This window comes from Rhea pennata, chromosome 3, assembly GCF_028389875.1.
Source record: "Rhea pennata isolate bPtePen1 chromosome 3, bPtePen1.pri, whole genome shotgun sequence".
Classification (NCBI taxonomy): Eukaryota; Metazoa; Chordata; class Aves; order Rheiformes; family Rheidae; genus Rhea; species Rhea pennata.
This window is the reverse complement of record NC_084665.1, coordinates 53,718,037-53,733,621: the sequence shown is the minus strand read 5'-3', so window position 1 is coordinate 53,733,621 and position 15,585 is coordinate 53,718,037. Positions and strand designations below refer to the sequence as shown.

The 15,585-nt window shown below is 38.0% G+C and overlaps 1 protein-coding gene across 1 annotated transcript in view; it reads right to left on the bottom strand.

Moving 5' to 3' along the window:
• Positions 1 to 1,720: 1,720 nt before the first annotated feature.
• The window catches only part of PRKN (parkin RBR E3 ubiquitin protein ligase), an 887,769-nt gene continuing 873,904 nt past the window's right edge, over positions 1,721 to 15,585 (bottom strand). The window contains exons 11-12 of the mRNA XM_062573703.1: positions 7,059 to 7,176; positions 1,721 to 3,707 (exon numbers count right to left, since the gene is read on the bottom strand). Of these exons, the coding sequence (XP_062429687.1) occupies positions 3,598 to 3,707; positions 7,059 to 7,176 (228 nt within the window). The 3' untranslated portion in view covers positions 1,721 to 3,597. The remainder of the gene's footprint in view (positions 3,708 to 7,058; positions 7,177 to 15,585) is intronic.

The window sequence follows — 15,585 nt, the reverse complement described above, 5'->3', positions numbered from 1 at the left end:
CACACACTAAATGGAGCTCAGATGCAGTACCAAGAGCAAGTCTCTAATTGTTTAATATGAAAGATGAAGAGGACTTGAGGTAAACAGAAGTGAATTAACAAAAGCAAACCTATATGTTTAATAGGTACATCCTTTTTTTGCTTTGTATCATTGTGATAAATCATCCTGTTTGAAAATACAGAATACATAGTTAAATTTTAATATTTCTAGAAAAAGAAAGCATTTTAAGCATATATTTTTGAGAATGAATATTGCTGGTGGAAAGCATAACCCACAAATGCTAGAAACCTCTGCATCTGTTTATGCCATCAGGTTGTTTTGTCTGTTTTGTGCTTGCATCCTGTTTCCTTTAATTACTGCCGTAGCTGCCAGGAGTATTTCCGGAGACATGGGTGTGGAAACAGAGGCGGCATTGCAAAGGCTGGCTTCATGAAAGCTAGCAAACAATGTCAGTGTCCAAGTTTTAAAAACTGAAAACCCTTTATCTCCACACCAATGACAGAGCTGGAGGTCTAGGTGAGCTCTGCAATCCTGCTTGTATTATCGGGAACTGCACCCCATTTTTGGCAGACACATTACCACCGCACCTCTGGGCATGAGTGACTTGTGCTTAAAAGTAACCTTGTAAAGTAACCTCCTTATAAACCTGAAGCAGGTCTCTGTGCATGCTTCTGAGGCTATCAAACCAACCGAGGGCTAAGGGGAGATGGCTAAAGTTGAGTGACACAAAGTCCATTCTGAAAGTACAAAGCTGAAATAAAAGCAGCGGTCTGCATAGACATTGAAGACTTGGTTTGCTCTCTTCTGTTTTGTTTCAAATTACAAAGATCTCATTTCAATGAGATTTTTGTTTAATTTTGCTTTAGATTTTCTTTATTAAGTTATTTTCTATGCAGAAAAAAATCAGTGGAGGAAATTTTAGGCCCAATTCACGCTGTGCAATTCTAATATTCTAACAGTGTTAGCGTTAAAAAATTAATCCTAATTTATCATAACTTTAAAATTGTTGAAACAATGAAAAGCAATCTTGCTGTAAACAGGAATCAACCTACACCATCTCAAGCTTTGTGGGCATGTGTGTGCGTTTGTGTGTATACAGATTCATGTGTATTAATATAGAGGAGATCAGGCCATGTTCTGTTAAAAATTGCAGGATCCAAGTATTATTTATTTATGTCTGTGATCACAGGATGTAATCCAGTTCTGTTAAAAATTGCAGGATCCAAGTATTATTTATTTTATGTGCGTGATCACAGGACGTAATCCAGGAATGCTGCATGGTGTGCAGCAACCCTGTGTGACCAGGGCCTATAAAGTCAGTCCCTAAAAGTGAATAATCTTGACTCAGTCCTGGAACTCCCTTTTTTATTCTCCTTTCCTGCCATTGCTCATGTCTTAGATGAATGTTCATAAACCCAATCTCTGACAAGTTCTTCCCAAGAAAGAGATGTTTATTTTAGCCTGTGACTCATGCCCTGCCATGCCTGGCCCAGGACAGAGAAAAATGCAGGAGATGATCCATAGCTGTTGACTTCAATGGGCCTTGATCCAGAGGTATAAATTACATGTTTCTATGCGACAATTGAAACATTAACTTGTGAAGACTAGTCCTAACTCAGTGAAACCTGCCTTACATCCAAGTTTTTCTCCTTTTGTAAGAAAGATGCTAAGCAAAAATGGAAAGAGATTCAGACTTTATTTGTTCCAAATGTTTGTGGATATCAAATATTGTGATGAGCTCCCATATCACACAGTTTAAAAGGAAAATATGCATTATAATTGCATGCCATGCAAATTAAAAAATAGACACAAGTGCAGGAAGGAAATCAAATCATGAAATAATCAGAACTCACAGTAAAATATCTCCATTGAGATAATGTACTTAAATGAGATATATTGCATTTTTTATTGCACCCCTACATTTTAATGTAGCTACTTCTGCATATATTTTAGTTCACTGGTGCCAAAAGGAAAATGGCCATTAAGAATGGGCCATAGTCTTGTCTTTGCTACTTCCTCTCTTTCCCACTGCATTTTCTTAGATTATCTGCATTTCATTTTATTATTCAATCTCTTGTTTTGGGTACCTCACTTCTTCATCTTGCCATTTCCTCAGACTTTTTATGCAACTTCTAGCCATGATAGATGAATACTCTGCTGCTTTTAACAGGTGGGCATTTTTGTAGTGAGCCTGGGATTTCTTTGTCTGTCAAGCTTCTCATCTCTATGCTGACTGACACAGGGCACAGTAATATTTTCAGAAATCTACAGTCAGGCGATACAAAATATTAATTCAGACTAGATGCAAGCAGTCCATGGCCTTTAAATTATGTTCTTCTAATAATTTCAATCAAAGGGCCGGATTCTTAGTTGGGAATCTGAGGCAGTCAAGGAAATACCTCAGCCAGTGTGCCCAACATCTTTGCACTTGCTTGCATTGTATTCAAATGAAAAAAGACAGAAATAAAGCATGAATTTTTGACTATTTATTGTACCTTTTTTCTGCAAAATCAAGTTGTGCAAATCATTACATGTTGCATTGATGTGGACAGTACCTGTTTCATTTTAGAGTAAGACGACAATGTAACTCCCATGAAACAGTAAGATTATTCAGGCTTGGAAATGATATTGAGCTTTGTCTTACTATATTAACTTTGTAAAATTAAAGAATCCCCTGCCCCATGTTGTCTGAGCTACGAATATATTTTTCAGGAATATATCCATATTCTAATTCAATTTCTGAGAATGATGATGGAGAAAATAACCCCTGAGAAGTCTCCTCCTCCCTCGTCTTGCTATGTCCAAAGCTTTGCTGTAAGTGCAGGAAAGATGAAACCCTGTGAGTCTAGCTTGCAGAATACTTAGTCAGCCCCAGTTACTACGGCAAGAACATTCACAGTTAAAGCTGAAGCTGCATCCTTAACTAATCTTGCAATAGTAACGTAGTTTGTAATCAGTATGGAAAAAGATTTAATGTCATGTTACAAATACATAAACAAAAATACAGCATTAAGCTAGATGTTTCTATGACAATTTGGTTTAAAAGCAAGAGCCTGTTGGGAAAGAACCCTGAGAAACCACTGAAGAACGACAGTCTTCCCTCTGCAAAAAAATTGTTAAGAAATAATGTTAATGCAGAGAACCTCCTTTCCCCTGTCCCCTTTGACACACAAACACACACACACACACACACACACACACACACACACACACGTAGGCTTCTCTGTCTTGTAAGAGTTATGAATTGCTGACTATAAATGTCAGCCAAATTTCCTCATGGTAGCACTGTGTTGTCTGTACTGAGGGAACACACAAGTACAGGATGGTGAAATTTAACCCTCTTTGTATCACAATGAGGAAATCTGGTGATAAAACCAATTACTCTTTTTACTTAGTGGATGTAAAACTCCTGAAATGACTTCAATGTGATTTTGGTATGACTTCATAGGCAAGAAAGCAAAACCAAACAAACTGGGGCCAAGTTCTGAACTCCTTGTCCCTGAAACCAGTGGGAGCTTTGTTTAAGAAACAATTTGACCCTGATAATAGCAAACTGTAGCAGCTAAGACGCCAGCTGGCGTTGGTGCCACAGAGCTGTTAGTCAAACCAGTGATCTCCCATGCAGGTTCTGTTCCACTCCAGGCCACAGTTCCAGCACCACTCGAACCTGCATTGAGGGCGAGGACATTTCATGTGCATGCAGCCACCTGCAAGACAGAAATAGAATGGCTTTGGTACTTGGAAAATACTTTAAAGAGATGTCAACCAACTACTGACTTTTTAAATTGACTTCTTAGGTGTTCTATTATTAGTCAAGAAGAATATTTAATAAATGAGAATAACAAGACTGAAGAATACTGTTTCCTGGGCTTTATAAAACCTATTACTCCCTCTTTTATTTGGTTATAAACTGCTTGTCTCACTTGAGGTACTGCATGAGTAGCAACTGCACTTCAATCTGACCTTTGAAGAGACTGTGGTAGAGACGGGGAATAGGGATGACAGTCTGTGGCATCTCAAAGCAATTGTGTAGATAGCTGTTCAAGGATAGTCTCCACTAATCTAGCTGTGAGCCAGAAGTTGCTCAAAATTCAATTCTTTTTTTTTTGAATTTGGATTGAAAAGCTGAGAGATTTGCAAACAGAATTAATCAAGATGCACAGATTTTAATGGCTGACTTCTGATTACATCAAAATGATACTAGAAATATAAGTTTCCTTGACCTTCTTTATATCTAAAGCAGCTTTTTGATCACATCGTTTCCTCTGTGTTATTTCTTACTTTCTTACACTAGGAAAGCAGCTTTAATCTATCTGCTCACAGCCTTCATCAAATGTTTATTTTGTAATATATAAAACATTAATATTGTCAACGATCATTACAGAGATGTACTTCAAATGGGAATTATGTTGCTTACCACATAAAGAAAGCTTTTGTATAATTCAAACTGAAATAAAGCTACACTGTATGAAGAAATGCTGATAATTCTTCCTCTGTGAGAGTTGTAAATACCTTGTCCAAATGGTGATAGGATGTACAAGGCTCATGTATTCCCTACTATATCACATGTTACCCTTCTCCAGAATGACCCTCTGAAGGTAAAAAGGACAGGAGACAAAAGAAGTGATTCTAGTTGAATAACTAAGGTATAGCAAAAGATTTCTCAATACAGACTGAAGACAATCTAACTCTAGATTAGACTGAACTGTTCTACTTGATGATTCCCTCCAGCACGCCTTCTGTAAGCGTCATTTTTCTAGAGCACTGGTATATCTGTCCTGATTGATTCTGGACTGGTAAAGGAACTGAGGCCTTCACAGCAGCCAGGCTCACTGAATGTTGCATTTCCTAGGAAGTTTGATAGTTTGACTTCTGAAGGACATTTACCATTTTTGTTCCTAGCTGCTCAACAGTTTTCAGTAGCCAGTAGGGATAAATTTAATTTGTAATAGGTGGTTTGAACAGTTATTATGGATATAGTGTAGCGAAATCTGAGAAAGCTCTGTATGCCAAGCAGAGTTCCAGCACCGGTAAAACTTGCTGAGAAATAGAAATAAAATAAATGCTGCTGAGAAGTCATTTCTTTTTTAATGTCAATTTTTTTAATGGATATATGTTTTGATAGAATATAGTAAACAAAGATGTTTTGTTAAAAGGCATGTTAACTATCCTTTTATCTTTTGACTCAGTGGAATTTGCTATCATAAATGTATGGCTATTGTTACACAGGGAACAGTAGGCTGCAGGCAGTTTACAAAGGCCAGTCTGGGAGCTGGAATGTGCAGTACCCATTATCAAAAAAAGCAAGCACAGCGTACTTTAAGCTTCATGCCTTAATTCACAGAATCACAGAAATGCTGATGCTGGAAGGGACCTCTGGAGATCATCTAGCCCAGCCCCCCTGCTCAGGAAGGGTCACCTAGAGCAGACTTCCCAGGACCATGTCCAATCAGTTTCTGAATACTGCCAAGGATGGAGACTCTACAGCCTCCCTGGGCAACCTGGTCCAGTGTTCAACCACCCTCACAGTAAAAAAGTTTTTTCTCATGTTTAAATTAAATTATTTGTGTTTCATGCCCTTTGCTTCCTGTCCTTTCCCCAAGAAGACTCTAGCTTTGTCTTTACTCCCTGCCATCAGATATTTATAAACATTAACAAAATTGCCCTGAGCCTTCTCTTCTCCAGGCTGAACAGTCCCAGCTCTCTCTGTCTCTCCTTGTATGAGAGATGCTACAGTCCCTTAACCATCTTGGTGTCAGCTAGGGATGTCCGTGTGACAGCTTTCTATAAATTAACAATAGAGATTCTGTGGCACAGTGTAAGAGAAAGAAAAGGTCCCTGCACTGTTTCCAGCCTGACTAGAAGCTTTTCTATTTGGCTAGGCACAGACTTTATATATAAACCTTTGCAATTACTGTCTATTTCTAATCCAGTTCAAACTTCTGGTTTGCCAATCTATTTTATAAGTCTGTAAATAATTTCTTTCTCACCTACCCCTCTGTTCTCTCCTGCTGCCCACCTTGCTCTACACACTTTGCCTAATCTTGTCGCACCTTCCCACTCTTGAATTCCTGCTTTCATAACTTCTGCTTCTTGTACTTGAAGAAATCTCCCACTTTCCATCTGCCAACTGTCTTCTTTTCTTTCTCCAAACACCAGATTTCAGGATTTTGTCCTATTTAATAATATCTCCATAGTTTCCTTGCCTGAAGTGGTTTTTCCTTATGGTTTACAGAAGTTCTTGTCTGGCATTTTTTAAAATCCCATTTGAATCATTGATGCCAAGTAACTGAGAAGCACCCTCTATACTTACTATTCATATCATACATAATTTATTTAGGTAATCATTTTAAGACAGTTTGGTTAGTTCATGTTAATACAGTTAAATCTTGGAAAAACAAGTACCTATATGGTACCGCCCATTTGCTATTCCTATTCCCCATTCTAATGACCTCAGAGCCAGTAGATTACTTTTCTTCACATGTGTTAAGTATTGATTAGTGCAACCAGTTTCTCAGGATTCATATTTCTTTCCTCTGACTTGCTCTTTAACTGTAGGCATTTCACTAGGGTGAGATTAATTTCATCGAACTTCAGGAATATATCATATAGTCATCTACATCAGGACTTATTCTTCCACATCTCAGTTTCAGGTGCGATTCCTTTGGCCTGCTTTAGATACATGCTGTATTTTAGCATGATACAAGTTTTGCTCTACAAATTTCTATTTTTTCCATTGACAATGGAAGTTGTCTAGACAACTAGCTGAACTTTCAGTCATATGAGCAATTTTGACACTCAGGGCTTCTCTGTGCCTTATTTTCCCTGTTTATAAAACAGCTGAGTGTTTTGTGGCTTAATTAGTGGCTTTAGAACTAAGTAGTTTAGATTTAGTGATCACTGAGTAATTCAGATATAGTGGCAGAGGAAAGTATCTAGCTCTGTGTGCTACCCACACCATATCCAGGTCCATAATCATATGCATGCATAGTCATATATTTATATGCTAAGATTAATTTTAAAAGACAAGCAATAACTGGTAACTCTCATAATTTTACCATTCTTTTCTACTGGAATATGGCAGCTGGGGCATGGTTTGGTTGTTTTCTTGATTGTTTCTCTAGATGCCTCTTCCCATCGGGCTTGCACAGCTGCATGTTCATCAACCACATATCTCTGCAAAAAGAGAGAAAAAAAAATTGTCGGCACAGTACTGAAAGGCTGTGCTAGGACACAGTGTCTAACCAAAAGCAATAATTATTTACCCATGAGAAACAGACAGGAGGGGCTACAAGGCCCATTAGGGTGGATTTTGTGTTTTGAAACAGGAATTCTGCAGCTCTCACAAATGAATTTTCTGCCGGTGTGCATGCTGTGCATGTTGGGCTAGGCGCCAAGCTCGGCCTCAAGGCACGGGGCTGCAGGGTGCCCAGGGAGTGTATGCCGTGACGAAGTCCCTCATGCAGCCCGCTACAGCTCAGGCTGCGTGCTCTGCCCTGCTCCCTGCCCTGCTCCCTTTCTCCAGGCAAAGCAAGAGGACACATCAAGCTGTGCTGCAAATGTGCAAAGACAGGTAAAGAAAGCAAAAGGCAAGGCAAAGCAGGAGTCAGATGAACTCCTCTGGGGTGTGACATCTTAGACCCTAGTCTCAGAGTTGCTTGCTTCTTGCAAGAAAGGCAGAAACACCAATAAAATACAACACTTATAGTGCAGAATGGTGACATCTCTAGAAGGAAACTGTTTTTCATAATAAAGCATATTTCTTTGTTTCTGAGGTCAGATTTCATTCAAACATAAACCTGCATGGTCTTCTGAGGCTTTGTAAGGCACAGAGAAGAAACATAGAAACTCTAGAAGAGAAGTAAAAAGAAACTGGCAAACAATGAAAACAACTGTCTGCCCAGATAGAACAATACTAGCAGAAAAAGTCATTGTGAATCACAGAAGCACAGAATGGCTGATGCTGGAAGGGACCTCTGGAGATCATCCAGATGGACCCTGCTCAGCAGGGTCACCTAGAGCATGTTAGACAGGGTTGCATCCAGGTGAGCCTTGAGGATCTCCAGAGAAGGAGACTCCACAACGTGTCTGGGCAACCTGTTCCAGTGCTCTGAAAAAAGAGTGTTTTAAAGGGACTTTGGGGTTTGCCCTATTTATGACTGGGCCAAAATTACATAATCTACACAGATGTCCTACTTGGCAATTTCCTACTTAAAATAATACAAGGACAAAAGAGATGGCAGTGCCTTGAGTAACTTCTATCACACAAGGTTGGAAACTATGTGGATAGCAGCTATATACAATGTATTTAGGTCCCAGCCTTGAAGTCCTGCTCTATCTGTTTGTACTGTGGCTTTTTTGGAATGTGTGGGAACATTATGAATTTAAACTAAAGCATATCATCTGTAAAAATTCCTGCGGCCTCTTTGTGTTTACACATTCTAAATACTTGTTCATTGTTCTATGGAAAAACTTTTTATATTTATTTACCTGGACTTTTAAGATATATTTATTTGTAACAATACAGCAAAAGGAAATCGGCACAACTTTGCAACAAAGAACAGAACTTTCACTCCTCCTCAGCTACTACAAAGCTTGTGACCTGTTGTGTTGTCAGTGCATGAGACCTAGATTTTATTCCTTGGCTGAAGTCACCAGAGTTAGGATGGAATAACACAGAGCAACATCTTGTGAAATTCATTTCTAGCTCATCTAAAGGCCATTGTGACAAGCACCTTGAAAAAATCAAGCCATTTTTAATCAGGAAGTCTCTAAAATGTGTTTATGCTATTATTCTTTTATTTTACTACCTAAATTAGTTTCCTCAGCCTATTAATTCCTTTTGCTGGTCCTCACTTAGTATTCTGCAGTTTGCAACACTTTTGATATAGAGGTGACAAAAGTGAACAGTCTTCTCAGCTCCATCCCTGCCTCAGTCTCAAACCTGACTTTTAAGAAAGCCTAGCAGCATGCGAACAGCAAAGGAGAATTCTAGGACCACTGCAGGATGCCGAGCGATCTCCTCTCATGTACAGCAGTACTGTCTAAAATAACCTCTACAGAACAGTATGTTAGCAAGTTCTTGGAAATAAGAAAAGCTACTCAGGCTAATAGCAAAGAACCTGATCTTGCAGAACTATTGATCTTGCAACACCTTGACCTTTAAAGAAGAATGACTTCAGGGAGCAAGCAATCTGAACTAACACGAAGAGGCCTGAAGACAAGGTGAAGTGAATGGGGAATGTTAGACCTGTGCCTCAGTTTGCCCATTGACAGGGAGGAAGATGATCTTCATTTCACTTGGCTGTAATGGGAATTAATCACTTAATGTCAGTAAAGATGATTCAGGATAAAAATTTTCGGAATAATGTATCCACAAGAAGACTGGATATACTTTTAATTTTTGTATTTAGTCCAGAAGAGCTTCACAGTGGCTGTGTTTTTCCCTAATAAACCAAATCCAAACTGTATGATTCAATACTTGGAAACATAGTTTTTCCACATCTTCATCTATTTGTTGTGCACTAATAGCAATCGCATGCCAAATTGCTAATTTCATTTGTGTAAAGATATTTGATCTTAGTTTTGAAAACAAATACAAGCTTGGGAGAACTTAGAAATCATTAAAATAAACAAGTGTAAACCACACGTATCCAAGTCACTGAGAAAGAACAAATTGATGAAAACAGCAGAGTGCATTATCATATTAATGTTTTTCATTGCAAGATTTCCATCATGAAATAGATGCAGCAGTGTGATAATTTTCAGGCAATTAAAGCTGAAACTTCCTTTCTATGCCCAGTCTCTTGCTGAATGCAGAGTTAAAAACTTTCTGCTGCAGAAAACAAATACAGAGAAATGGTACAGTGACCTAGTCCTTCTGATTCAGCAGATAAATCATACCATACTGATCAGTCTCAGGTGTTCATGTGCTTTACGTAGTTCTCCAGGTACAATGACTACAAGCTCGCATATATTTTATCTTCATATTTTCCCCAAGTGATAAGGAAGGTTGCATGACAATGCAGACTTCTCAGAAACATTGAGGACTGCCTCCATATTCTTCCCTACACAGCATAGATGAGAATAAGAAGCATTTTTAACTATGGTAGCATGCGTTACCTAGTATTTAGGACTAAAAGTGGGATATGAACTGAGGGAACTCAACTTCCTAAAACAATAGTTGAAGGAAATCAAAACATTTCATGCTGTCAGAGTCATATTTCAGGCTTTTCTCTTCCTTCCCCTTTTTAAGCTGCTACATGATATCATCAAGCGAGACAGAATCCACTGCTTTGCTATTATCTTTCTCAATGTTCTGATCACTATCTATCTTGTGCTTTAAGAATAATGCAGAATGTCACTATAACATGATGAAGAGGGACTTTGATTATTGTAACACTGTGATTTGTGTCTGCCAGAGCTCCTGGGAATTGCTTCTTACGTTCACAAAACCATCTGGAGGATTTTTGGACAGTCATGAATAAGAGTTACTCCACGCTAAGAAACATGGCTGTTGGACCCCTCTTCTCCCTCCTTCCTCCTCCAAAAGAATATTTTAAGGGAAGATCAAGATCTTTATCTCTGCATGAAACAGACATGAATGGGGGAAAAATGGAAGAAACTGATCGGTTGTAGGAATAAAGAGATAAAAAATATAGAGGTTTCTAATTTCAACTATTAATGCCACTATAGCTCTTTTTTCATGTATTATAAAATTATTAAGGATTTATGAATGCAATATGGCCTACAATACATAGAATGTCTTACTGTGAAATAACCTAGTAAAATGCATCAGGGAATTCAAAATGTTGCTGTTGAGTAAGTATTTTTCTCCATGAGCTTATGTGCATTCAGTCCATAACAACATATATTTTTTTAGTTTAAGGTTTTTGTTATCAGACTAAACCATAGGGATAAAATGAAGAGTCAAGAGCTGTACCAAAGAATTGGATTTTCCTTTATCTTTCGTATTCAGGACCATACTCTGCCAAAAAAAAGGGATTTTTTTTTTTTTTTTTTTTTTTTTTTTTTTTTTTTTTTTTGGTAATGCACTTGATAATTATCTCACTGGTACTACTACAATGCAAGAAGAATCCCAGGTTTGCAATGGTAGCAGACACTAGAGTCCTTGATACTAGATTATGTGTTAGCTACAGGGCATGCATGCATGAATCACAGAACACCAGCTAGTAGGTTAGTAAGTATCAAATCCACATTCTCCACTGAAACACAAGGGATTTTTCACTAGAAAAAGATCTCAGAGAAAAGAAACCACAGGCAAGGTGCTCATCTGGAATAAGTTTGAAGTTTGTGTATGTGTGTATATATATGCATATATGTATATAAAGATGCCTCACAAATCAATAATTTTCAGAACTGAAGGAAATTCATGCCTGATGTACTCTGGAGGCACAACTCTAAAAAATAAAAGTACTTTACTACTGGTGTCTATTTAAATCACCTTCTTCCATCTTAAGCTAGCAAACCTAGTCTCCTTGACAATCGCCTAGCTATAATAGACCAAGTTTATCAACCAGAGGCTGCTCTCATATAATTCGACCTGTCTGGTCTCAGATAAGAAGCTCAGAGATTCCAGCTGTGCATCACCTGCCAGCTCGTCTAGGACAGGAGACTATAATACGCTTGTGATGCCAACCACACACAATAAGCTCTAGTTCCTCCATTATTACAGAATATTTGTCACAACTGTCATGAAAAATTACTAGAGTCCCTCCATGCCCCTTCGTGATTCATCCTTTTTGATTCTTAGCTCTGCTGCAGGTTATGACCAGGAGTCAACACCCACAAGTAACAGGAAGCTACAGTATGAGCTGTTGCAAGTGTTATTCAACATCTCCTCTGCAACATCCCCCTAAAGACACGGGCGGAAAACTCCATCTTGGTATCTCTGGGCCACACTGAAAGACTCATTTTTTCCAAAGAACTCAGAAAAAGAATGGAAATAAACCTAACGGGGACAAAGGGACCACAGAGACTGCTGAGCACCATACTGCAATGTAAGCACATGTACATGGAAAGCTCTTTATGCAGTTGATCAATATCAGGCACTACAGGGAAAAGTGCTATAGAGACAAAACGCATCTCGAAATAGAAACAGAGCATTCTTAAAGCAGCATCTATACAATATAGTATACATCGACTGGTCAGCAGAATAAGTACAGCAAACAAGCATATCTCTTCACGGTCAGCAACTAAGCAATACCATCCAATAATATCGTAATAACATTTACTGTAAAACTTTTTGTCCGAAGTATTGGGAGTGTAACATCTATAATGTTCAACTCAGATGTCCGTGTTTTATGTATGCAACCACACTCCTTTTATGATCATGATTATTTTGCCTATCGTAGTCGGCATCTAAAAACTGAAAACCCTTAATTCAGAATACAATATGAAGCTGTAAACATTGTATTTCGCTTAGCTTTGGTGAAATTTAGTTTCTGGACTCTCGCTTGATTGTTACTATTTAATTCCATTCTAATAAGTAAAAAAAATGGCCAGGCATAATTTTAAATAATGTATCCTAGTGTAGCTTTCTTTTGATCAGAAACACTTGATGTTAAGTTAATTTTCTTGGGAAATTATGATTTTTTTAAAAAATAAATTTTGTAAAATTGTGACTTTACGTGAAATATGTCATTTTGAAAAAGACTTAAATGTCTCAAAACAGCAAATATTACTCATTTTCCATCATGAATGTGAGAACAATCTGGCTATCTGGAAAGGATTTGAAAGGAAGACAAAGAAGAATTCATTGTACACAAAGCAACATTCAACTCACCATAACATTTACATTAATAGAGCCCACTAATTATTTTGGGGTAGAGATCTAAGCAAAGGCAGTTTTAGCCTCATCTGTTGCAGCCTAGTCTACAAGGACTGGTGACAGTCCAACTTCTTTTTTTTTGTTTTGTTTTCTCAACTTCTGCTGGGCTGTCCTATGAACATGTTCACATGAATCAACCTTCTGTCACATTTAATGTCTTTTATTTTAAATGTAGGGAAAAAAACAGCAGATCTCTAGGGCACTAGATAAGATAGAGTAATTTTGAAAAAAAAATCTTTTTTTTTTTTTTCTGAGTCATTTAAGAGATAAAATCTCACAAAGAGAGGTGCATATAGCTAGGGGAGTAGCTAGGGTACTATCTCTAGGAGTCTCGAGAAAGATTCGTGCTGCTCAAAACAGTAAAAGGTGGTTATAGATCAGGAACAGCAAAGGTATCCATCAGTGGGAATACATTTAATGTGCAGGAGAAAAAGAGGTGTCAGTAGCACATTGACCCAGTTAAAGTCAGATGAAGCAGCTTTGTGCAAGCCAATTCGTCTGGTTTGCCTAGGGAACTGTATATTAAAAAGAAAGAGCAGCTTTGTAATGACAACAACTAGCTAAAATTAAGGTTCAGTGATATACAGAGGATATTGTATCTGATACAAGATGAAAGAGAATTTTACCAACAACAGTCCTGGAGTTCTGGCTGATGACACTGCACATCAAGGCTCTCACTCTGCTTGTGGGGTCTGTTCAGATGAGCATGAATTAAATTCAGGGAGCTAGCGAATACTGAATTTGCACTGTTCTAACGCAGAAGATTTAATCTAATCTAATCTAATCTAATCTAAGTCATTCTTATAAGAGTGTTTTCCAACAGTGGAATGAAGAGCATGGCATCTCCAGAAAGTGGTAACATAGCTGCAAAGGACTGTCAGCTTAATCTTGTAAACAAAAGTAACCTGTCACATCTTTTTATTTTACTATTGCCCAAAATAGGAAAGCTAAATTTCTCTCTATATAGTTCCCATGTATTTCTCATTAGACAGAAAGTAAAGAACTATTCTCGTATTTCCTCTGGTGCATCTTTATTTATAACACAAAGGTTAATTTTACAAGGACATTTCCTGGTTATAGTTATTTTTCTTGTTCCTTTAATTAGGCATCTGTGGGTTGAAGCGTCCTGTGCCTGACATTGTGAATACATCACCTACTAAACCCCTGAGTCTCAGTTTCTCTCCCTATTTGTACAAATCAAGCTATGTGTGCCTTTTTTTGTACAGCCATATTTTATTTAACTTTTAAATTTATCTGATGGAAAAAAATCAATAGTCTAATAATAGATACTCCACATTTCATACTGTGACTCAGGACTCATTCAAGGATGTTGTGTATGACAAACCACTAGCTTTTTCCTTCACTAAAATGTAGTCAAATAATTCAGACCTTTTGTGGTCAGCATTTGCTGTTTAGCATTTTGATTTTTTTTTTCTTTTTCCAGTACAGAAGGATGTTCACATAGAAATGCTGCATTTTTCCTTTTTGTTACTCTTGCCTATAATACATCATTTCAAATACCTTGTCTCTTTTTTCCACCCTTCTAAAAGCAGTAAGAAAAGTTTGCTGAAATAGTGAAGAACCATTTTTATAATGGATATTTGCAATGTTTTAAAGCACGGACAGAAAACAATGATAACCAAGATCTGATTAAGAAGGTCCCATAACTGTGGAATCCAACATAATATATATGTTTTCTCTAATAACTCTTCACTGAAGGTTCAGAAAAAACCCATTATAGTACAATTACAAAAAGCAATACAATACAAATAATCTGGAGACATGTGATCTCGTAATTTTGTCAGCATTATTGTTTTTCATTACAATTTAGTAATTGCATTGCATAGTGTTTTTTTCCTTCTACAAGATTGTAAGAAATACATTACATCAAACCTGATTTGCATGAAGCATCCACTAAACATTTATTATCTTAGCATCACAATCATTCAGCTAAGGATATTTTGGGAGAGGTTTTGTTTGGGAAACTCATGTTAAAATCAAATTCTGAAATAGCTCTTGCTCTCAGCAGGCTGGTATGTTCTGCTGAATAATTACAGCAAATTGCCACCTACATAGAGACCAGGCTTCACAACTTTACATGCATGCTGGGAATATCACAGGCAAAATATCACAGCAGATTAGACTGATGTTGATCAGTGGGTGGGAAGAGAAGCCAGGCCAGTAATGTCTGTCAATTTGATACCACCTACTGGCAATTTTGGGATCTGCATAATAAGAAAATGGAAGGACGGGAAGGGCTTGAGGCTCACTTGCAGCCCAAGCAAGCAGGGAACCTCTCTGGGAAATGAACTACAAAAGACTTCAACAGAAGGCCAGGTAACCTGACATGCTTTCCTGGGTGAGTGTGCACACAACTGGGCTTTTATGCAGCACCTGTGGCAGCACAGAGCAGCAAAGGGCATTTCTGCGAAATGATCAAATGGGTCTGCCTTGGAAGCCACCATTTGCCTGAGAGCTCATGACCAAGTAGGATCTGAGCCCTCAAACTATGGCTAGGGCTGCAGTTAGGGCCCAGTGGTGTGCACTGATGAACAAGATCAAACCTGGAAAAAAAATGCACTTCTAAGTTTTGCTCTGACTCTGCAGGGGCTTTGGACAACTTTTGGTTTGGTCTGATGGGTTGCTAGGCTAACAAAACTTCTGGGTAAGCTGCACACTGGCAGTAGTTAATATGTGGATCCTGCATCAGCTACTTGACTATAGTAAAGACAGGG